Source organism: Leuresthes tenuis, unplaced genomic scaffold, assembly GCF_036924035.1.
Source record: "Leuresthes tenuis unplaced genomic scaffold, fLeuTen1.0.hap1 SCAF_15, whole genome shotgun sequence".
Taxonomy (NCBI): Eukaryota; Metazoa; Chordata; class Actinopteri; order Atheriniformes; family Atherinopsidae; genus Leuresthes; species Leuresthes tenuis.
Genome location: NW_027325369.1, coordinates 21,204,943 through 21,227,599, shown reverse-complemented (window position 1 = coordinate 21,227,599; position 22,657 = coordinate 21,204,943). Strand labels below are relative to the sequence as shown.

Below are 22,657 nucleotides of genomic sequence, written 5' to 3'. Positions count from 1 at the left end.
GATATTTATGGCGTCAGAGAGTATAGTCGGTCCAACTCAAGCACATCTCTGTATGTTGTCATCTAATTATCGATTCCAAGAGTGACATAAAACTTGTTTTTGTAAAGTTAGGGTAAGTTAGAGCAGAATTCACTGTCTTCGATGCATTGCAGCTAAAAAAACATATTTGAAGAAATATCTGCACTATTGAATATTTCGAGTACTTTTATAGCCGACCCACACTGTTTCTTTATGCGAACTTACTTCGCGAATCTCTGTGACATGTTTGTTCATTAGAATAAGACAAAACAATTTAACACGGGATCTTACGAGCGGCACTTCAACGCACCTTTGATGTGACGTCACCGGCGCTTACCGGTGCGCGAGCACAGCCTGCTTCTTCTGTTCACCCGTCCTGTCCTGCTGCGCGAGGGAACACCGAGAAACCTGGACCGGTGCCACAGACACATCCCCGTATGAGGGACATAAAAGTCATTACTGACCCCCTGCTCTTAAACTTGACTGTTTGAAGAATATAAGTCGTAAGTATGCTTGTTTTGTCGAACTTTTACACTTTTTAACTAATAGTCTGAGACAGACACATCTTGAGTTGTTTACTATTTATTCATAACCACTCACAACTGAGTGTATTTACATTCCTCCGACTGTTCTGCGTACCGATTAATTGCTGCTACCTGCATCGGTGTAATGTCTGCTTCCTCTATAGTCATTTCTGGCTTAATTCTAAGGGGCTTAAAACCGTTAGTCCACAGAGAGAGGATAATTTATACCTTAAACTGTATTGACGCAGGCAGACTTTTTATCCTATACATGTTGTGGCATTGCCACAGTGCATCTACATTCTCTTTATAGAATTAACAAGAATACATGGGGTTTTTGTTTTTATGATTAGGATTTCCTTTTTTTTTCATGACAGACTGCTTCCTTTTTTGTGGATGTTAAAGTGTATAGCTCTTGACATGCTATCTATTTTCAGCCATACCCCTTTTTCTCTTTGATTCTGCCTTTTAGGCTCTGTAAGTGTAGCCTCTGTGTGCATCTCTCTTGCTTTTTCCCCCCGCAGTCAGTGTACAGTGCATTTTCCATGTCCCTTTGGCCTGGTAGAGAACAGGAAACAAATGGCAGGAAACAAGAGGCGTGTTTTTTGCATGTCCTGCTTTAACTTGGAGCCAGTGTCCATATATTTGTATTTTCACATTTATGTTTTTCTGCTCTGTTTGCTACATGCAAACCTCAGTCTCGTCCACTTTATACGCCGCTCCCTTCTGATTTGCATTGTCTTGTGTTTGTCAGACTTGGGCCTCACTTGAAGTGTCTCACCTCTCTGTCTGGATTAGGGTCAAATACTAAGAGGATTTACAGCTGCGGAGTCAAAGTTTCTCACGGGGGACCGGTCTCAGTTTTGTTCTGGGCAGTCAGAGGCGCATTTACTTTGTGATGTTGAGTTTTATATAGGAGGTTATCATCTTTACTGACACCCCAGAGAGGTTGGAGGGTACATTCAGTTGTGTTGACAGTCGTGCAAATCGAAGTGGTTTTAAGGTAGACTGCCACTGGTTGAATCTTGCCTTCACTGGATTGTGTCCATAATGTTTCCTCCACAGTAATTTGTGTGTTATTAGCCTTTAGTGGTCATGTATTTTTCAACTGAGCATGTTTCCTGTGTGGACAACAGTAATTCAACTTGGTTTGAAGTGGTATGGCTTTTTTGCTATCAGTCATCTAAGAAAAACAGTTCCCCGCACAGCCTTGATCTAACACTTGGAGGCTGAAGATGACAGACTGGGAAAGTATACTTATCTTTTCTTTTTTTTTTTTCCTTCTGTGGTGTTTTTCCACTGCTTGCGTTTCAGTGGGGCTTCAGTCCAAGCGTGTGTCAACTGATCAGAAACAAACACTCAATTTCAATAATTGAAAATCAGAAACAACGTAGCGCACAATGCATCACCGATAATGCACCTTCGGTGTAATTTTCCTGGTCTTGAATGACTGGACCTTTAATCTGGTTGATTTCAAGGCATCCACAGACTCAGCTTTCAACAGCCGAGGTTCAGCAAGTTTCTATCATGTTGCGGCTTCCAGATTTGCTGCTATGAACAGACAGCGTTCGCAAGCGGCAGTGAAGAGTTTGAATTCTCTTTGTTTGAGATTTGGCCTTGCAGGCTGTTTGGTTTTTGATAAAGGAAATCTTCTCCTCGTGTGTTGGCCTAGCTACCTTGAGTTAAATATCTATTGTAAATAGAAGGCATTGCTCTACGATGATATGGGTCATAAAACAATAACCTGACATAACAGCATGTTGTTTTCCTTTATCTTATATTTAGTCTCTGTGGCAGGTGCTGTAGTATTGTACAGTTCTAATAAATCACATTAAAAGTACAACATATAGCACTTGGCAGCTCCCTGAGTACTTAAATGCACGGCACAAGGAAAATGGACTTGCATTAATTTCCACAGCATGTTCCAGCGTTTCCCTAATAATATAGTGGTGAAAGGTTGACTGCTGTCATTTTACTACAGTCAGAGACCTAGAATCCCAGAATGGCTTGACTCACCATAACGAATCTATTGTAAAAGATCCTCCCATCCCTCATTGCACCTGTCATCTCTTAATGTCCCAATTATTCATTTTATCCATTCAAAACTGTTGAATAATATACAAACGGTTGTAGTTTTACTTTATATAGGTAGAAAAAAAAGCAGAAAGGAACTGGATATAAATTGAAAAGAGGGCAACAATGTCTGCTCAAACTTGTACTGTTGTTGCTAACATACCCTCTGCTTAAAGGTAGCAGCCCACAAACCTAACGGACACAAAGAGAATACAGGCAGGGGTTGATGTCTCTGTACGAAAACACCCCACCACACACTTCTATTGGAGTGGGCAGGTTAGATCCATCTTGACGCTAAGTCAATTACATCGTTAAACTTAGGGATTCATCAGTAGTTTCCATCAAATACCCTCTCTCCCTGAAGCTTTTTGAATTCACAGTATTAGTTGCTGAATTGAAGCAGGTTAACAACACGCTTGTGGAAACTCCCAGTCTCGCATTTGACTGAAGACGCTTTAAGATTGTCAACAGATCCAGCTAAAAGTGATCTACCCGGGTGTCGTCTGCTGTTGTCATTTGTGAAAAATATCTCACGTGATTAACAAAACCGCCAAATGCATAAAGCTGTGCATTTTGTCAGAAACTCTTCACATAAAGGCCTGTAGAACTCCACCAACCCTGGCCCTTTGTGAATTTAAAGTAACTCAGGAGGCCTTTAGTTTAAATGGATTATCTCGTGTGTAGTTTTAGCTTGAACATCAAACATGCTTCCAGACAATTTGAGGTCACTTGGGGTCATGTTTTCCTTACCAGGGGATTTGAGTTCCTGAGGATACAACTGTATCCCCACTGCAGTGAGAGATCCTCTCTTACAAGATCAGTAGGTGGATAACAAGTTAATGAAAAGCAGAGCAGACGGCAGCAGCTGCTATAGTCCCAGTCACTTAATGCAAATGAATCGGGAATGTCACCGTGGATTAATTTGTTCATTAACTCCTTTCTAATCTATCTTGAGATTTCATTAAAGTTGCTTTAGCTCCTTTATATAGTCTTCCCATCAATTTAAAAGTTGTTACTGCCAAATGTTACCATTTCCAAGATTTTTACTGAACTGTGCTGTTTAAACATATTGTAACATTTGAAGGGACTCACAGGACTAGGTGAAAAATGAAATGAGCAATACTTACACCAACTTTCATTAGCTGTGCAGTAGTGAAGTGCGTGGAAAGTACATATCATGGGTCCATATGTATTTGACTTGAGAAACAGACAATGGAGGAGCTTGAAAGCCAAGTTTAGTTAAGGAACATGGTGTAAAATGCAAATCTGTGTATTGCATTTTGCATGTCTATCTTAACCCCTCCTCCTTTCACGTTTGCCCTTCTTCCTCTCCCTGCCCCTCACCTGACAGTTGTGTGGCTGTGCTGACCAGAGGTAAGCCATGGAGGATGGGAAGCCAGTGTGGGCGCCCCACCCCACCGACGGGTTCCAGCTGGGCGTGATCGTCGACATAGGAGCCGACACGCTCACGATAGAGCCAGCGAACCAGAGGGGCAAGGTGGGTCATACACACAAGCTCTTTCATACGCACAAACCAAGACTCTTAGTTTACAAGCAAGTTGTGCTGTGCCTTAATCCCAGAGGGCTCATCGCCATCTACACATAACTACATATTCATGTGTGTGTAATAAAAGAAGAGTTGTCACTTCTGCAAATATGTTTCGGTCTGTTTCAAGTGTGATTTCAGGTAGGAAGGCGTCAGCACAACAATGTGTGAAATGTGAGAAACACGAGAGACCACATGTACAGAGGCATAAATAAATAAAGAGCAGCAGCAGGTGGGCTGATAGGGTTGCCTGGAGAGGAGCAGCTCATTAGGAGGTAAAGGCCACCTGCTACACCTGAGCCGTCACATGTCCGCAGCAAGCAGGCCTCTGATGTTTACAACAGACATGCAGCGGAGGCTTTTTGTTTTGACCAAACTATTAATATCACAATTACTGCCCGGCCCAGTCTCACACCAGGGATGTTTTAGCGGGGCCATAGAATTAGTGTCTCGAATAACATCCCTGGTGTGGCTCAGTACCGCTTGGGTGTGCCAATGAGGCCATGAGTGAGTCAGCATGGATGATACGTCTTGTGTCAGAGGACGTTTTGACGCCATCGTAGGGGAAGCAGCGGTGATCCTTAACGGGATTAATGTTGGCTTTGTTGGATTCTGGTCCGTGCGCTGTGCCTTAAAGATGACTGCGGGAGGGCGAGGCAGGCCTCAGCTGACATTAGTTTCATTATTATATATTATTATATATTATTATATATATTATATACATTATTATAGAGAAGATGAGATGTGAGTTTCTTGCATTTCAAAATATATCCAGTTTGTTTTTCAGTGTTAGGTATGTAATAGAAAATGTTAGGTAACATTTATTTCCCTATTCCCACATAGTGTTTCCCTATTAATATTGAGGGTGAGGAAAATACATAACCAGACTAACTTTTTTCGGATTTATTTCATAATTGTACTTGCTCGTGAGATTTTTATTTTAGTAGCTGATCATCATCACTTCATTAAGAGATAAATTCTGTCCCGTTCAGTTGACCAATGAAAGGCCCTTTGAATGCGTCTTTTAACTGCAAGCTTGAGCTCATTAGTGGCTTAGCCCCGGGGGCTACCCTTAGCCCAACGGCCTTTATTTATTTCTTTTTTGCCGTCACTTTTTATTGGTTGAACATTTTTCACGTGGTCGTTACTGTTTATGGCCTCGCTCAGGTGGGTGCCAAGTTCCTGCAGCAGGCACACAAAGCTCGTTCTGTTTATGCTTGCCGGCTGTTTGTGGCAATAAGCCATGCATCATTGCGCAGAGAGGATCATGCTCACTTCTTCAGCCAGTGGTACTGATATGCAGAAGGCAGTGTGTGTTACACGTTACATCCAAATGGTGACAAAAACTGCTTATGTTGTTGATTTATGCTTTAGAAAAACAATACACCACTGGCCTTTTTTAAATGCTGAGGGTAAAGTTTGCCTTTAACGACTTGATGGGTTCCCGTAAGACCGGCACTATCTGCTCCTGACCACATACACACCACCGAAGAACTCAGTCAGGTGTTCAGATCCTGTTGCTCTCCCACCAAATTATTCATCGTCCTGCCATGTCTCCCCTTGTTTCTCTCACAGCTGACTTGTTCCATTGACTTTATTTCCATGAACTCAGACTTTTAAACAATAGAGTGAAAACATCAGTAACTAATGTAGCCTGTGAACATGTCACTCGAAACGTCGTTATGGGGCTCCTTTAGCATGATAAATGGTTCATGTCTGTGCATGCTTGCTCAGCTGTTAGCGATGTTGAATACGTCTCTCCGTTTTCAAATGATGAGCTTTTCTAATTGCTAGAACTAAACCGCGAGTGTTGTTGTACACGACGTTGGCGCAGATTAATGAAGACGGTACAACTTACGGTGTGTCTCTCCTGTGAATGGCGTCATGTAAATGTTACAATAATTAGGTCGATTCGTGTTACAGACTTTTCTTGCTCCGATGAACCAAGTCTTCCCCGCAGAGGACGATGTCAACAAGCACGTCGATGATAATTGTAAGTTTTTACCGACATGAAACCAAATGAAAAATGCATTCACATATATGTTTAATTCTGCGAGAACTGGATTTTACTTCTGCTATTTGTGCCCTCGGTCGTTACAGGTTCCCTTATGTACTTGAACGAAGCCACTCTTCTCAACAATGTCAGAGTGCGGTACAGTAAAGACCACATCTATGTATGTATTTGTGTCCCTCTGTAATGATCTGCCTTTGTCCAGGTTTATATATTCCATACAGTGCTGCTCTTGTTATTTGTTAGAAACACGACCATTCAATTAGATCATATAGCAGGTTGGACAGCAGAAAGACAGGGTCTGTATCCTTGATTCCCCAAGAGGAAAAGTACCAGGTGGCAAAGAGGGAAGGGCAGCTAGACAAAGGTCAGACTGGCAAACCCAGTCTTGACCTCACTTAGGAAATGAGGAACAGCCGGTAGATGAGAAATGTAACACATGACAGCGAGTTGTGGTGTGTTTCCCCAGTCCTCAGTAGGGTCCTTTTCACTTCTTTTGTTATTCATCGTTCAATAATTTAGCGTATTTAAATGCGGTTAACCTAACCGTGCTTGCATTTGCTTCACTTGCAGACCTTTGTGGCGAATATCCTGATAGCTGTCAATCCTTACTATGACATACCAAAACTGTACGGCCCCGATGCCATCAAGTCGTACCAAGGGAAGTCACTGGGCACTCTGCCGCCCCATGTCTATGCTATAGGTGAGCGCTCACGCCTGTTCTAAAGCCAGACAACGATCTGTGGTTACGGTTTGCAAACACATTGTACACATTTTGTATATCCTTACCTGAAAGGGAGAAGACAGCAATTTGAACTGATTACTGAGTTTTTAAATTCCAGGAAAATATTCCAGGAAATATCCCACCAAGCACTTATAGTGGATCATGACACACATTTAGAGGGATTGTTCTTGTACTAGTTCATATGAATTTTTTTTCTCAGGAATTTCCTTCACATTTCGCCCTTAAATAAGCATTTAACATATATAAATATACGTTTTAGCAAAAGCAAAATAGAATTAAATTTTTCAAGCCAGTGAGACGTTCTTTGTTTAATGCTTAGATACAGAATGGAGTTTTATCTCTGAGAACAACATTTATGGAGGTGGTCACAGGGCCAAACTGAAGTCTGTTTACCTAATAGAGAAAGGCAGAAGCGACTGTGCTTCTGTGTAAAAAGGACCTGTGGCAGTTTTCCTTTACAAAATCTACCTTGGTCAGAGGGAGGATGCATCTTTATAGATGTTTTTTGTTGTTTTTATGTGCAGAGAACTTCATTTAAATTTCATTATCATCCTCTTCTTGTCACAGTTATTCTTGAAAACACTTATGAATAGTTTGAACTATCATTATGCCTGTTTTCATTCTGTCTTCCATTTGCTTCGGTTTTATTTGTTTGGTTTAGCCGACAAAGCCTACAGGGACATGAAGGTTTTAAAGATGAGCCAGTCCATCATAGTTTCTGGCGAATCTGGAGCCGGAAAGACTGAAAACACGAAATTTGTTCTCAGGTATGAGTCCAACTGAAGCATTCCTGTTTTCTTTTCCTTTTGGTGAACAAAGTCTGACACCTCATCACGCCACAATTACGTCACATGATGTCACAAATGGCCCCAAAAAGAGCCATTTGTTGTTACCGTCGCTGAATGACAGGCAGCCACCACTGTTTTCATGATGCAATTGTTTTCTTATCCCCATCGTTCAGGTATCTGACAACAACATATGGAAGTGGTCAAGATATTGATGAGAGAATTGTTGAAGGTAATACATGCACAAGGAAATATATCAGTTTTATATGCACTGTTTTTGGGTCGGTTTATCTTAAATTAACTTTTTTCCTTTCATACCTCAGCAAATCCTCTCCTGGAGGCCTTTGGAAATGCAAAAACAGTCCGGAATAATAACAGCAGTCGCTTCGGGAAGTTTGTGGAAATCCACTTTAACGACAAAGTAAGCGCAGACAACTTCTATCGTGCTAGTTTGTTTTATTCAATTCAATTCAATTCAATTCAATTTTATTTATATAGCGCCAGATTACAACAATTGTCATCTCAAGGCACTTAAGTAATATAGTCCAATTCAAGCCAATTGGAATTCAATTCATTGTAATCATAATCCAATTAATTCATATAGAGCTAATTCAAAAAATTAATATCCTAGCTAAGGAAACCAACAGATTGCACCGAAATGTGTCTTCAGTCCAATCTCCCGTCCTGAGCGTGCCTGTGGCAACTGTGGAAAGGAACGACTCCCTTTTAACAGGAAGAAACCTCTGGCAGAACCAGACTCAGGAAGGGTGGCCATCCGCCTCGACCAGCTGGGGTTTGAGAAGACAGAAAAGAGGGAAAAGAGGGGGGAAAAACACCATAACGCCATTCAAAGGATATCTGTTGGAACAGGGAAACATAGGTTAATAACCACAATAATGTCACATGTACATAAAATCAATTTTGAAATTAAACAGGGAAAAAGAGAGCAAAGTGAGGAAAGGTGTGACAGATGAGGTCCCCCAGCAGTCTAAGCCTATAGCAGCTTAACTATGGGATGTTTCAGGATTACCTGAGCCATCCCTAACTGTAAGCTTTATCGAAAAGAAAAGTTTTAAGCCTAATCTTAAAAGTGGAAAGGGTGTCTGCTTCCCGGACATTTACTGGCAGCTTATTCCACAAGAGAGGGGCCTGATAACTGAAGGCTCTACCTCCCATTCTACTTTTAGAAACTCTGGGAACAACAAGTAAACCTGCAGTTTGGGAGCGAAGTGCTCTGTTAGGAAAATGCGGTTTTATGATTTCCGCATTTAAGATGCAATTTCTTCTTTGTGCCACCAGAAGGCAGTTGTGGGGGGATTTGTGTCCCACTACCTGTTGGAGAAGTCCAGGATTTGTATGCAAAGTAACGACGAGAGGAACTACCACATCTTCTACAGGCTGTGTGCAGGGGCATCGGAGGACCTGAAGAAGAAATTACACCTGGACTCTCCAGACAGCTTCAGGGTCAGTTGGTGGAGTAGCAACATTTCTAAAGGAAAAAGAACAACGTATTTAACGCCGTTACAAGCTAAAATGAAAAGCAGATTGATTACATTTAGTCATTCCCACCTGAAATCAACTGAAAAGTAAAGCTGAGTTGTGAAAACGGGAAGGATTGTTGTTTGATGCAATTACATTGTCTTTATTATTATAAAACGCATTGGTCGGCAGTTTTGTGGAATCCCACTTGATTTGACAGAGAAAATTATTATTGGGATCTCTTTACACAAATCAAAAACTTCCCCCGATTGAAATCAAATCCCTTCAGCAGCAAAACATGTCACCACTGGATTCTTTGTCTTTTGAATACAGTTCTCAGCTCAACAGGAGCAAAGCGAAGTCTACCCGAGCCTTAATTTTCTTCAACATGCTCTACTAGACGCTTTGACCAGATAGACCAGTGGCTCATGTTGCTTTTTCCTTTGTCTGAGATGTTTATCGTCCCTGAGGCGACACCCACATGAACAGAGGCAGTTGTTTTATGCAATTTGCCTCCAGTCAGCTGTAAAGCAATGCCGGGAGATGATGAAAAAAAAAAACTTTCAATTGTGAAAACAAGAATCAACGTCCCCAGCAGATTTTGCACCAAAAGTGGATTACATTTCTCAGAATACTGAATTTGCTGCAACACAAGTTGATTTTTTTTCTCTCTTGCAGTACCTGAACCGAGGATGTACCAGATACTTTGCCAGTAAAGACTGTGATAAACAAATAATGCAAAGCCGCAAGAGCCCTGAGGTAATCTCCTCTCCTGTTCTGGTTTACTCTCTATAATCCAATGCTTTGCATTTTACTTTGGTTATCAGTTTAAATCTCATTTTGATTCTTAAATAAATCCATGTGTCCCATGCTGATGGCAGTGCACTGTACAGAGAACACATTTGCTTCCATAAGTTTAGCAGCAAGTTGTTTATCTTGATTAGATTTGCTGTGTCATCACATCAGTGTCCCTCAACTCCAAGTTCAATTTTTAACTGCTCTGTTCTTGAATCTTTCGAATGAAATGTTATTTGCAGATTTGCAGATTCAGATTCATTTGAAATGGAACTATTCAGGAATTAAATGGAATTTTGATAAAGTTGTCAATTATGTACAAAATGTCAAAGGATCTTTTAACATGCTTGATATCATTATTACTATTATATTCTAAACTATTATTATATATTAATATACATGTATCTGTGAAGTTTTAGGTAAAGGTGTATTTCATGTAATATGTTGCTTATTAAGTCAACTGTCATCTGTCTGCCCCACCTCATGTTTGTTTAATGTGCAGGACGATAAGGTGATGTTTTCTTTTCAAGGCCTTGTGCTCCCTACTCTTCCTCTTACATTTTCCCCAAACTAAACACTGAATCTGCCGGGGATGTATGTGCTCCTGTTTGTAGTGAAAACAGGAAATCGGTGCACGCTTCCTCTTTGTGTGCATGTGCATGTGCATGCCAGGTTTGGATTTGTGTTTGGTTATTCAGCTGTTTTCAGGCATATGGTGCAGGGCTGCATAATTATTGCGCTTTCCTATGTGCAAAATAAATGTCAATATAACATGAAGCACTTGGTAATAGTCTATTATATGACATCATATTCAGCATTAGCATTAATTGTGCTGCCCTTGTCGATTATACAGTCACTTTAATCTTTAGTAAACCTAATAAAGACACCTAATAAAGCATGAAACATTATTCCTGTTCTTATAGCTTTTATCATTAGGTTTTTCATATTTCTGAATATTACATTAGCTCTGTCATTTCAAACATCAAGGCATTTCCAGACTAAACTACATAGCGAAACGATCAGTTACTAAAGCGGTGAGCTTGCTGTGGGCTACTGGTGGAGGTATTTCTTTGTAAAATGTTTTGGTTTGTTCAACATCTTCTCTAGCTTTGGTCTTTTAGTTTTGTGCGAGCTGTTGGGTTCAGTTCAGTTCCCAGTCAGACTTTCTCAAGCAGCTGAAACTGAAAACACAGCGTTAATGGTGCTTGTCTCTTTGCAGTTTCTAACTCTCTTGTGTGCTGTGCAGCATCTGAAGTTGGGTGCTCTGAAGGACCCTCTTCTTGACGACCAGGGAGACTTCAACAGGATGTGCGTGGCTATGAAGAAGATTGGTCTGAATGACACAGAGAAGCTGGATCTTTTCAGGGTTGTCGCTGGCGTTCTGCATCTGGGAAACATTGACTTTGAGGAAACCGGGAGCTCTTCAGGTGAGGCTGTATTTTCAAATAGTTTCATAATGCTTTAGGATAATCTGCAAAATTGTCCAAAGGGGGTATTTAGGCGAGTTGAAATGGAGACTGTTTTGTGTTTGTGTCTTTTTGCGTCTGTTCTTTTATGAGTTGATCTTTTATTGTTGTGTTCCAGTATTTCCTTTCAGCATTATCCGTGAAAACCCATCAAGTTTTGGTTTTTTTCAAGCAAACTTTAAAAAATGACTTCCTCCACTTTTGAAGATTTAGAATTTTTTGTATATTGACCTTAACAGGAAAAGTTTTTGTTTTTTTTATCAATTTGTTAATTCAACAGATGTAACACCATGGATGTCAGTCGTTTTGTTATTGAAGGTAACATTTAAAAAACAGAACTATGTCCTTGAACATCATCAGTTTGGTCTGAAGTGGTGATAAAAAATCACCTCTGTTACTATGGCAACTGCAAGCTGTTTTTCCCTTTGTTTTTATTGCTTTTGTAAAACTTAGTATTCAATCAAGGTCTATGCAGAGGAAGGAATTAATCTTTCAAATGTAACTTGTACTGTACAAGTTACAATGAAGTTCTTCTCAAAGCAGTTGGCAGGAAGTATTGATAGAAAAGTATCCTGCATGTTCAGAGCCTGTCACCTACATGTTTTGTTTTTTTTGTCTTACAGGTGGTTGCAGCCTGAAGAATCAGTCAGACAAGACTTTAGAGTACTGTGCTGACTTGTTGGGCCTGGACAAGGACGACCTGCGCGTCAGCCTCACAACAAGAGTCATGCTCACTACAGCAGGGGGCGCCAAAGGCACAGTTATCAAGTGAGGGCAACAGTCACGAGCTTTAAATGTCTAGATATTTATTGATTAAAAGCAATCGCCTTAATCTTTTAAAGAGCCAAAACCGTTGTTCACTGCTAAAAAAAACAATTAGGAAAAAAAACACAGTCAGCTAAACTGACTGAACTAGCAGAATGCTGACAGGAGATTTCAAATCTGTAGAGATTGGCAAAGTAGAATTTAAATCATACATTGGTCTTATGTGCAGCCTTTGTTCTAAAGATTGAATGTAGTCATTCACAGCTAAACTGTACTTCAACATGATTTCATACATTTAAAAATAAACAAGGAAAAAATGGTATTGACACTGCTCCCATCTTCTTTTGCGGTGTTGTATTATTTGAGTGATAGGGCCAGGTTTGATAGATTAATATTTCAAAAGGGCCAGATGCTGGGCTGGCCTGGAAGTGTTTTCTCGACATAAATAATGCAGTCTTTATCTGAGGAGGAAAGGGAGCATGGCTCCAGTACAGTGAAGCCCCGACGTCTGGGGAGCAGGTGGAGTGAAGGGGGGACCGTCTTTGTTACTCTGCTCCAGACAAATCCACCCTGCCCCATGGGAGGCTGAGGGTAACAGAAGGGGGTGGAGACAAACACAAGTCTTTTAACTAGTGTGCACGTGAGACATTGCAGCAGATAAAAATGACTCAGAATTCTAGATGTTTTTATTTCACGTAACTGTTGTCATAGTAAAATCAAGAAAGGGTCAAATTAGACTGCCGTCACGAGTGGATCAGTGCTGTTTGTAATGGATCCGTCTTTCTGGAGAGCTGCCTGGGTTGAATATTAAAAAGAAAGTAGTGGGATAAGCTATAACAATGCAAAAGAGAGTTCCTTCGGTTTTAAATTCAGCTTCGTCCCTATTGGGTCAGCTGAGCTGAACTCTTGGCCACTGTGGAGCTGCACTTTGTCACATCAGTCAACGTTTTTGAATAATTTCAACATGAATAGTATTAAAGTGCCCTTAGAGAGCCTAATAGAGTTCAATGCTTACATTTTAGAATGCCCTCGCTTTGACCAAGAAACCCTCATTTTTACAAAAAAAAATCACCCAGCTTGAATAGAAAATACTGGAAGTGAGGGCAAGATGTCTCAATAAAACATTTGCTGCTACCTTAAAGATGGGGTTGACTGGGGAAAGAAAAGGAGAGGTATTTTATTGGAGATGATCATGTCCCAGTTTGAATCTTTCTCTCACTGCCCCACTTTGTTTGTCCCCTCAGGGTGCCTCTGAAGGTGGAACAGGCAAACAATGCCCGTGATGCCCTGGCCAAGGCAGTGTACAGCCGCCTCTTTGATCATGTGGTGAAACGAGTAAACCAGTGTTTCCCCTTCCAGACCTCCTCCCACTTCATCGGCGTGTTGGACATAGCTGGCTTTGGTAATGAAATGCAGTTGGTGCTGCACTGAATATAGAAGTTTCAAATCAAGTGTAGATTTAGCTAAAGAACGGGTTACACAACAGACAAATCTCTGTTCCTGTTTTTTCCCAAATTCTCTGCGTTTTGTCCCCTTCCAGATAGGAATTTGTCATTGCTATGTTTAGAATTAAGTCTCTCTGAGAGACATTTGTCTGTGTGCATTATTTCTTTATTTAAATGCCCTAATACATATATACACTTCATTACCAGAGCTCTTGCCTGAGAGATAATTTCCCCCACTGCCATAATTAACACAGGCTTTGCAAAATTTTTCATTTTGTGAATTAATTGAAACATGAAATGTTTTTTTCTGCTTCTTCTATTTTTCCTCCTCAGAGTATTTTGAGCATAACAGCTTTGAGCAGTTCTGCATTAATTACTGCAATGAGAAACTACAGCAATTCTTCAACGAGCGCATTCTCAAAGAGGTGGGTGAGCAGCCTGTGGATTAAGGTGTTTTACTTCTTCATCCCGGGGAACCTCACATCACAACACTGACGAGCCAAACTTTCTTAATCTTTAATGAGCCTGTAAGATGGGGTTTTTGGCGTGCTACGCCTCCTTGTCTTCGCCTTTTTGTTGTCTTGCTGTACGTTGTCCCTCCATCTCTCCTGTGTGCTCCCTCATTAGGATGGTAATTTCTCTGGGGAAATGATGAGGCTTGTTTCTCTCCTGTGATGTCTTAATGTTATTCTTTTCCAAGGTCTGCAATTAATGTGCCACATTTCTGCTTTTAGTCTAGTTATTATCTGAGTCACATATTGTCAGTTTGATGTTTTCATGTTTGTTTGTCATGTTTTTTTAATTCTAGGATCAGTTAGACAAATGACTAACTTTCAAATCAGGAAATCTTAGCAATGCCATTTTTAGGGTTGTTTTTTTTTAAATTCTTATATTTAATCACTGCAGGAGCAAGAACTATATCAAAAAGAAGGTCTTGGAGTGAATGAGGTGCATTATGTTGACAACCAGGACTGCATAGGTAAGTCTCTGTGTCAGTTAAATGTCTCCTAAATCCCTGCATGCTGTCTCTGCAGTTCTTTTTAGAATTTCACTGCGTCATTTTCTTAGAAGATGTCTCTGATGGAAATGAAGATGCTGATGATCTCAACAAGATGCAGGAAGTTGTTCAGAGCTGTCCCCTGAAGCTGATGAAATGTCTGACTTGAGCAAGTTTCAAATGACCAAGAATCAAAGCTGTATGCGATTAAGTGATATCCTGGATGGTCCTTGTAATGTTGATAAGCTGACACCGTGGGACACTGTGTTCCCTTCAAGAGCTTGTGCTGCAGAAATGCAAGAAGAACTGGCAGAGATCCGGGCACCTGAAGATTTACCCCAGATTTACTGGGGTGCGAGTGTAACATCAGCTCACACACATAGCAGTCATGTGGTTCTTTCCTCTGGAACCCACATCAAGTCAGCGAGGACAAAAATACAGACTTCTTATCCTAAACCTGGCATATCCACGTGTCAGAGGAGAGCAAGTGCAATGAGTGTTTGTGGGTTTTGTGGCCTCTCTTTTGTGTTATGAGAAGCTGGAGAAATTATGCCCTCTTGTTTTGGTTGTGTCTCTCCTCGAATGAATCCTGGAATTATTGAGATGAAGCAGTCCACGTACCAAGGTGAAGCAGTTCGATTTGTATTTCAAAGCTCGGGATTATTCAGGTGCGAGGCTAACTGACAGCATTGAATAACATTCATGACTTGCAAATGACCGTTTGGGTTGGCCATTAATTCACTCATCCATCTTCGGGATTTATGCACAGGTGCTTGTTCATGCAAATTTTCTCTAAGGTCCTTGGCCATCACATTATTTTCTCAACAGCGTTGCATGCATAATTTAAATTTGTGGCTAAATGAGCATCCTGATAAACATGTTTTATACTTTGAATATTCATATCCAGAAACAGTAAACAGGGGGAAATTTCCATCAACTATCAATCAGAACATTTAGTGATTCTTTAAGTTCTGCTTAATAATGGCCATTGTGGTTTCCACATCACGTAATATAAGTAAATAGTGAGAATGAAAGTTTTGGTTGTTTCTTAAGATTTCTGCAAGCTTTTAAAACGTATTCTTTGCTGGAAATTGACAGTTTTTATGTCAATTTGTGACAAATGTTTTGCTTTGTTGTTACAGTCATGTAAAAAAGTGAGTATATACTCTCTTTGATTCAAATCATTCTACCCATCATTCTACAGTAGGAAAAATTATTTACAAATTAAAAGACATTGGAGACAGTTGCCAGTCTTCCTAGGAGAGGATGTCCCTGCAGTTTCACACCAATTCTCAATTGCAATTCTCAGAGAAACTACAAAAAGAACTTAGAGCTATGCATACCAAAGTATTCTTGAGTCATATTTCAACTACCCACAACTTAAAGTTTGGATTAACCTGGGTCATGGAACAGGACAATTATTCCTAGGAGAGTTGCAAATGTCAAAATTGTGGGCTTCTTTGACAGAATCCTGTCAAAGTTCAGAAATGTGTCATGTGTTATTGTTCATCTGAGGACCTGGTAAGGACCAGAATATTTATATGTTTTTTCATTCGGTCCAGGAACGTATAACCTAAGACTTGAGAAGATATGTGCAATGATATTGCTGTCAACTGAACATGGTGCAGTTGGACTTTAATATGAATCATAATAATGTGGTTAATTTGCAAACGTAGTATTTTTCATTTCCAGATCTTGTGGAGGCAAAGCTGGTGGGAATCCTAGACATTTTGGATGAAGAGAATCGTCTTCCTCAGCCCAGCGACCAACACTTTGCGGTGGCCATTCACAGCAAACATAAAGACCACTTCAGACTGACGGTTAGGCCTCTTAGCTCTGAACACTCTCATCTCCCATTCTGCTCTCGTTCTTTCTCTCCCTTTGTATTTTCACTTTTCTCTCCACTTCGTTGGAATTGTTGTCTATTTTTTTTGTTGTCTAAGTTCTTTTGTTAGACAGGAAAGTTGTCGCTGCGCATTCATTTTGTCATTGTGATCAGTTTCACTTTTCTTGTTTGACTGAGACTGTCTGTAGCAGCTGCTTATGTTTGGCATTCCGTCTGCATATCTGCAAGCATGAATTCCTTTTAGAGACATAGCCCTGTGCTAAATAAGTACAAATGACCTTGAACAAAGTTTAAGATTACACCTGCACTTATTACACAGTGTCTGGCTATTTTTTTTTTCCTCTGTCTCTTTTCTTCGGATGATGAGATCTCAAAAATTTGAGCCAGAAATGTAATTCAGCAGACTTGCCTTCTTAATTCAGTAGTCTGAACTAACAGGATTCTTCTGTAGAGACAGTGATGGATTGGATTTAGAGTTTTAATTCAACTTTTTCTCTCTTTCCACTTAGGTTCCCAGGAAGTCAAAGTTGGCCATTCACAGGAATCTCCGGGACGATGAGGGCTTCATGATCAGGCACTTTGCAGGAGCCGTCTGCTATGAAACGGTAATTCCTAATGCAGACAGAGCTTTGAATGGGTTTAGGATATATTTTTCCAAACATTTCTATGCATAATGTGCCTTTAATTTATTTCAATCAATAGCGCAGCAATCATTGGCATATTAAACATACAGATAATTGATCTATTATTTGTGTGAGCCATAGAATCTATATGATCAGCACAATTAATGAACTAGACTTCTAGCTGGAAGACATTTAGTATCCCTGTACAAACGTAACAAAGGAAAGAAAAGAAAATTGTTTATTTGTCTTTGCACTTGTGTAAAATAGTGCACACCAACATGTGTAGAGGTCTGCCACTACAAGTGTATATGATGCATGTGTGTGTGCTGACAGACGCGGTTCGTGGAGAAGAATAACGATGCCCTCCACATGTCCTTGGAAAGTTTAGTGAGTGAATCAAAAGACAAATTTGTTCGGGAGCTGTTTGAGAACTCCAGCACCTCCAAGGACTCCAAACAGAAGGCGGGCAAACTCGGCTTCATCAGTGTCGGCAACAAATTCAAGGTCAGAGTATAACCATCTAATACATCTGCAAGTCTTAGATTCCACCGTACTTTTTGTGTTTGTTGATTCTAATGCCAGAGAAATGCAAGTCATAATGATTTGATTTCCTTGTTGATATATGCTGTGCAGCAGTTGGCATGTGAAAATTGCTTTCCTCTATGATCTTTCTTAGCTTCTTTTCAGACTTTTAAAAGACAGTAAACGAACTCTGAACTCCAGATCCGTTCTGTAACTTTTCCCCTTTCCATCTCCATTTCCCCTCCTTATTTCGGCCTCTCCTCTTAGATTTCCTCCAGTCTTCCAACTCTTTCCTCTGAGAAATGCTTCCTTGGTGGATAAAGCTGGATAAAGTCAGCTTGAGGTATTATAGAATGGGATTTGAAAGCAGGATTGGAGAAAAAATAAGAGAAAGAAAGACTTATGCATCCAGGATTTCTTGCAGATTTGTGTTGAACGATGCAGAATTACACAACATCATTTGCATCTTTTACATATCAATAAAGACCAAGGAATGCAACTATCTGTGTTGGACACTCTCTTTTCCATCATTAGATTAGATTAGATTAGATTTCCTTTATTGTCCCGCAATGGGGAAATTCACAATTCATGCAAAAAGATCTGTGCACATTTTAAATCTTAAGCCATCTTTTTTCATCAGACTTGTGGTTTCTTTCTTGCAAATGTGGATAGTTGCTGTATTTGACAATTATTAATTGTCATAATGAGATCAAATATATTCATAATGTTTCGTATTATTCATTTGTTAAATAATTCTTTCAGTGACAGATTTCCTATCTGGATTTCTGGTTTTGCTTGACTCTGAAGCCTAAGATAATCCAGGACACGCTGCACTCATACCTCATTTGAAACAGCTGGTCTTAGCATCTTTCTTCCAAACAAATTATATCACAGTTCTCTTCTTCTGCTTGCACAAACAGACCCAGCTGAACCTGCTGCTTGAGAAGCTTCGCAGCACCGTGAGTAAAATGAGTTTCCATGTCCTTATTGCTTGCTTAGTGTCAGATCAAATCCGTCTTTTGCAACAATGTAAAGTCAGCACCGTATGAGTCATTATTCCACACATAGTTACTTTATGTTTATGCTAATTATGAAGATGGTTTCTACAGACTGAGAAGTAACATGCTGAGTCGGACCATTTTTCCTGATTGATCTTTGTGTGCGAAGGGCTCAAGTTTCATCCGCTGCGTAAAACCTAACCTGAAGATGGTCAGCCACCAGTTTGAAGGGGCGCTAATTCTCTCACAACTGCAGTGCTCGGGTAGGATCAAAACACATACAGTGAATCAATGTTTTAAAGTGGCTTTTGTCACAATTTTGTTCATCTTAAGAAGGAGTAAATATACTAAGGATGAGTTCACTGAACTACATTATTGTGTTAGAACAGCATTAATCAAGCTGACTCCTCTTACAATACAAGCTTTTATTGAACACAGTAAATACCACAGATGGAAATGTCACTATGATGTGTTCAAAAATCAAGTTAATTTGAAAAAAGTCTTTAAGCAAATGTAGTGATGTATGGAAATTAACATGGAAATGAAATTGTAACTGCATCCAACAATGGTTACATTATCTTAGACCAAACTGGATAAGCTCTGTAAGGCATTACATTATTATTATCATTATTTTATTATTAAATTAGTCAGTGCAGTTTGTTTTTATATAGCACTTTCTAGCACTCTCTAGCACTATATGGAATATAGTATTCTGTCATATTTCTTCAGTCAAAACTTTTAAGGCTTTTGTAAGTGCTGCAACCCCACTTGGAAATGAACAATAGTCATCGAGATTACTGACTTTATCTTTATATTACTTAAAAAAAAAACATATCAGGCAATATTGTGCTAATTTATGCATTTTGAAGTCAGTGTATACTGCTTTTTCTGTGCTACATTGACATGGATGAACCTTTCATGTATGCATGCAGACAATTGCCTCTGATATGGTACTTGTCAGGGAAGCTGTTTCTTTAATTCATTAACACTGTGTGTTTATCTTATTTAGGAATGGTGTCAGTGTTGGACCTGATGCAGGGGGGATTCCCCTCCAGGGCCCCCTTCCATGAGCTCTACAACATGTATAAGGCATATATGCCAGATAAACTTACACGACTGAATCCAAGACTCTTCTGCAAGGTTGGCTTACATAAGATGAATCGTTTCTTACTTTACTGGAAAAATCCTGTGTCTATTGTTTGGTTTAAACAGCAAGTGGATCAGTTTAAGATCAGTTCTTATCGGTTGTGTTAATATCAAAAAGCCAAACTGACCTATAACAGAAATCAATATCTTAATGACCAAACGCCTTACTTTATACACATCGTTGTTTTGACACTTTGTTCCTTTGCAGGCTTTGTTCAAAGCATTGGGTCTAAACGATAACGACTTCAAGTTCGGACTGACAAGAGTGTTCTTCCGCCCGGGAAAGGTAAACTATTAATGTTGGAGGTCATAATATGCAACCTTAATACCTTCAACGGCAAGGGTCATAGTTTGATTTGTGTCTGTGGGAACCAGTTTGCTGAGTTCGACCAGATCATGAAGTCTGATCCGGATCACCTCGCAGAGCTGCTGAAGAAAGTCAACAAGTGGCTGTTGTGCAGCCTCTGGAAGAAGGTCCAGTGGTGCTGCCTGTCGGTTATCAAGCGTAAGTTAAATACACAGACAGTTTGCAGACAGTTGGAAATATCGTAATCTAACATATCTGTTCTTAATATTAACTATAGAGCCTACAGAGCTAAAGGTTCCTTGATGTTTTATCATTTCTCTTGTGTCTGTCATCTGCCCTTTAGTTATTTCACATTTATATTTCACACTTTTCCTTTCTTCTGAAAGAATCAGCCTCCAGCCATAAGGAAAGGCACTCCAGAATTACTTTCGTGTTACATTTACTGCCAAGCTATCGATCTCTGCCATTTAACAAAGTGCAGGTTGGCTCCTGCATATTTGTGTGAAAGCATCAAATGAAACGACATTACAGCTATAACAGAGCACTGCCTCTGGCCCTGGTCATTTATTACTCATTCCTATTATTTCAACACTTCGTCTTATTCTGACTTTTTCATTTTTGTATGAATGCTTTTGAGTGTTATGTTCCATTCGAATCTAAGATGAGGAGGTTTCGCATGCCCTTAATAATAAAGTAATTGGTATTACAATTGTAAATTTTGCAAGTAATTCAGCATATCTCTGTCTCCTCTTTTGTCTCCCCAACAACAGTCAGGAATAAAATGAGTTACAGAGCTGTGGCCTGCATAAAGATTCAAAAGACTGTCCGTATGTGGTTGTGTAAGAAGAAGCATAAGCCAAGGTCAGTTTCCTCTCTGTTTTTTTATTCTATATATTTTTTTGTTGAACTTCCTTTCTATTTGACCAGATTCACGCTTGGTTGGTTTTGATGGCTTTCTGATATCCCACTTTTTTTTTATTTCAAATAGAGCGACATGTGTGGCCTGTGACAAAATGATGTGTCTGTACTGCTTTGGGAAATACCACGTCTGTTTTTTAGATGTATTTAGAAAAGCAATCAGTGATGTAGATCATACACAGGAGAAATCAATGTCTTCAGTTGCTCTTTCGAGCTGCGATGATGTTTTTTATGAGCAAAACTAAAAATGCAAAAAAATTAATATGATGTCTCCAAAGTGAATGAAATAGTCAACATTTGAATCAGTGGAAATAGCATAGCTCGGCAAATACAGAATGACAGAAACCAAACCCCCCCCCACCTCAGAAATGAATAACATCATAACCACTCTAATGGAATCATAAAAAGAACCTGAGATCCAAAGACACACGCCAGCCACTATGACTCACAGGTCAAGAGAAATTCCATATTATGGATGCTGGATGACAAAACCAGATTTTAAGGGATTACTGACAAAAATCCATCATCTAGTGATAAATCAGAAAAAATATATTTCATGGTAATACTGACAGAGAAAGCAAAGGGATTTTGCTGTACGTTTTTAGCATATATTTAACAGAAAAGACATTAGTTTATTGAAACTTACAACAATGACTGAGAGATTGAACTTCAAACTTATTAAAACTTATTAGACAGCTCTTTTGTCATAAAGAAAGCTAGAGATGGGAACCCAAATGCAGACAGAACTCCAGGACGTAGCTGGATCAGGAGCAGAAGAATTCTATCAAACTAATGAACTGAACAAAACACAAAGCACTGGCACAAAACAAAAAAGGCAAACATAGCACAGCTCAGTAACAAGAGGCAAAGAAATATACACAAAGGCCTGGCATTGAAAAACATCACCACTCTATCTCAGAGCTAACACAGACAGACAGTGACCTACACTCACAGTCAGCTGTGAGGCCACAGAGCTCACCACAGCCACACCATCTCTGGCCAAGCTGAAATCAACAAACGTTAAATGTTAAACTTGCAAACACTTTTTTTTTTACAACTAAATAAAGACAAAGTCCCTCTCAGGTCACTGTTGCATGTAGAGCAATAGAACGTGATGCTATTAAGATTGTGCTGATAATTTGCATGACAGTTTTACATTGTAATTTTACATTTTTCTCCCCTGAAATAGAATTGATGGTATGGTGAAAGTAGGAAACCTGAAGAAACACATGGAACGTTTTAATAAGGTGGTCAACGGGCTGAAGGAGGGCAAACAGGATATGGCCAAACAAGTTCAGGAACTGGCCGCTGCCATAGATGCTCTGTTAGCAAAGATAAAGGTGACACACTTTTTATATATATATCTCCTTATAAAAGTTCAGCTAAGCTCTTAAGAATCTTGTGATTGTAAACCTGCTTGTGTTGATCATTTTTGACAAGCATAACACACGTTAAGCATTAGTTAGAATCTATGTTTACCACGATGCTTTTATTCCAGGAAGACTTTTGATTTAATCATGCCTCATATTTATCTAAATGGCCTCAACCAGTCCTTGTAGAAGAAGACCATATCCCAGAAACCATCGCCTTTCTCTTTTCTGACCCTTTCCTCACAGAATCAATATTTTCAATTACCTGAGGATAAAAAGAG

At 39.7% G+C, this 22,657-nt stretch overlaps 1 protein-coding gene across 2 annotated transcripts in view; it reads left to right on the top strand.

Annotated features, from left to right (window-relative positions):
• Positions 1-384: 384 nt before the first annotated feature.
• myo6b (myosin VIb) overlaps positions 385-22,657 on the top strand; it is a 34,564-nt gene continuing 12,291 nt past the window's right edge. For both annotated transcript variants that reach the window (XM_072365668.1, XM_072365667.1), the window contains exons 1-25: positions 385-521; positions 3,964-4,110; positions 6,082-6,151; positions 6,259-6,332; positions 6,743-6,872; positions 7,576-7,681; positions 7,876-7,931; positions 8,023-8,120; positions 8,999-9,163; positions 9,857-9,937; positions 11,220-11,400; positions 12,063-12,207; positions 13,449-13,606; positions 13,983-14,074; positions 14,556-14,628; positions 16,339-16,466; positions 17,002-17,097; positions 17,449-17,619; positions 18,558-18,596; positions 18,805-18,898; positions 19,645-19,775; positions 19,990-20,067; positions 20,157-20,286; positions 20,859-20,949; positions 22,196-22,346. In XM_072365668.1, the coding sequence (XP_072221769.1) occupies positions 3,994-4,110; positions 6,082-6,151; positions 6,259-6,332; positions 6,743-6,872; positions 7,576-7,681; positions 7,876-7,931; positions 8,023-8,120; positions 8,999-9,163; positions 9,857-9,937; positions 11,220-11,400; positions 12,063-12,207; positions 13,449-13,606; positions 13,983-14,074; positions 14,556-14,628; positions 16,339-16,466; positions 17,002-17,097; positions 17,449-17,619; positions 18,558-18,596; positions 18,805-18,898; positions 19,645-19,775; positions 19,990-20,067; positions 20,157-20,286; positions 20,859-20,949; positions 22,196-22,346 (2,655 nt within the window). In that variant the 5' untranslated portion in view covers positions 385-521; positions 3,964-3,993. The remainder of the gene's footprint in view (positions 522-3,963; positions 4,111-6,081; positions 6,152-6,258; positions 6,333-6,742; positions 6,873-7,575; positions 7,682-7,875; positions 7,932-8,022; positions 8,121-8,998; positions 9,164-9,856; positions 9,938-11,219; positions 11,401-12,062; positions 12,208-13,448; positions 13,607-13,982; positions 14,075-14,555; positions 14,629-16,338; positions 16,467-17,001; positions 17,098-17,448; positions 17,620-18,557; positions 18,597-18,804; positions 18,899-19,644; positions 19,776-19,989; positions 20,068-20,156; positions 20,287-20,858; positions 20,950-22,195; positions 22,347-22,657) is intronic.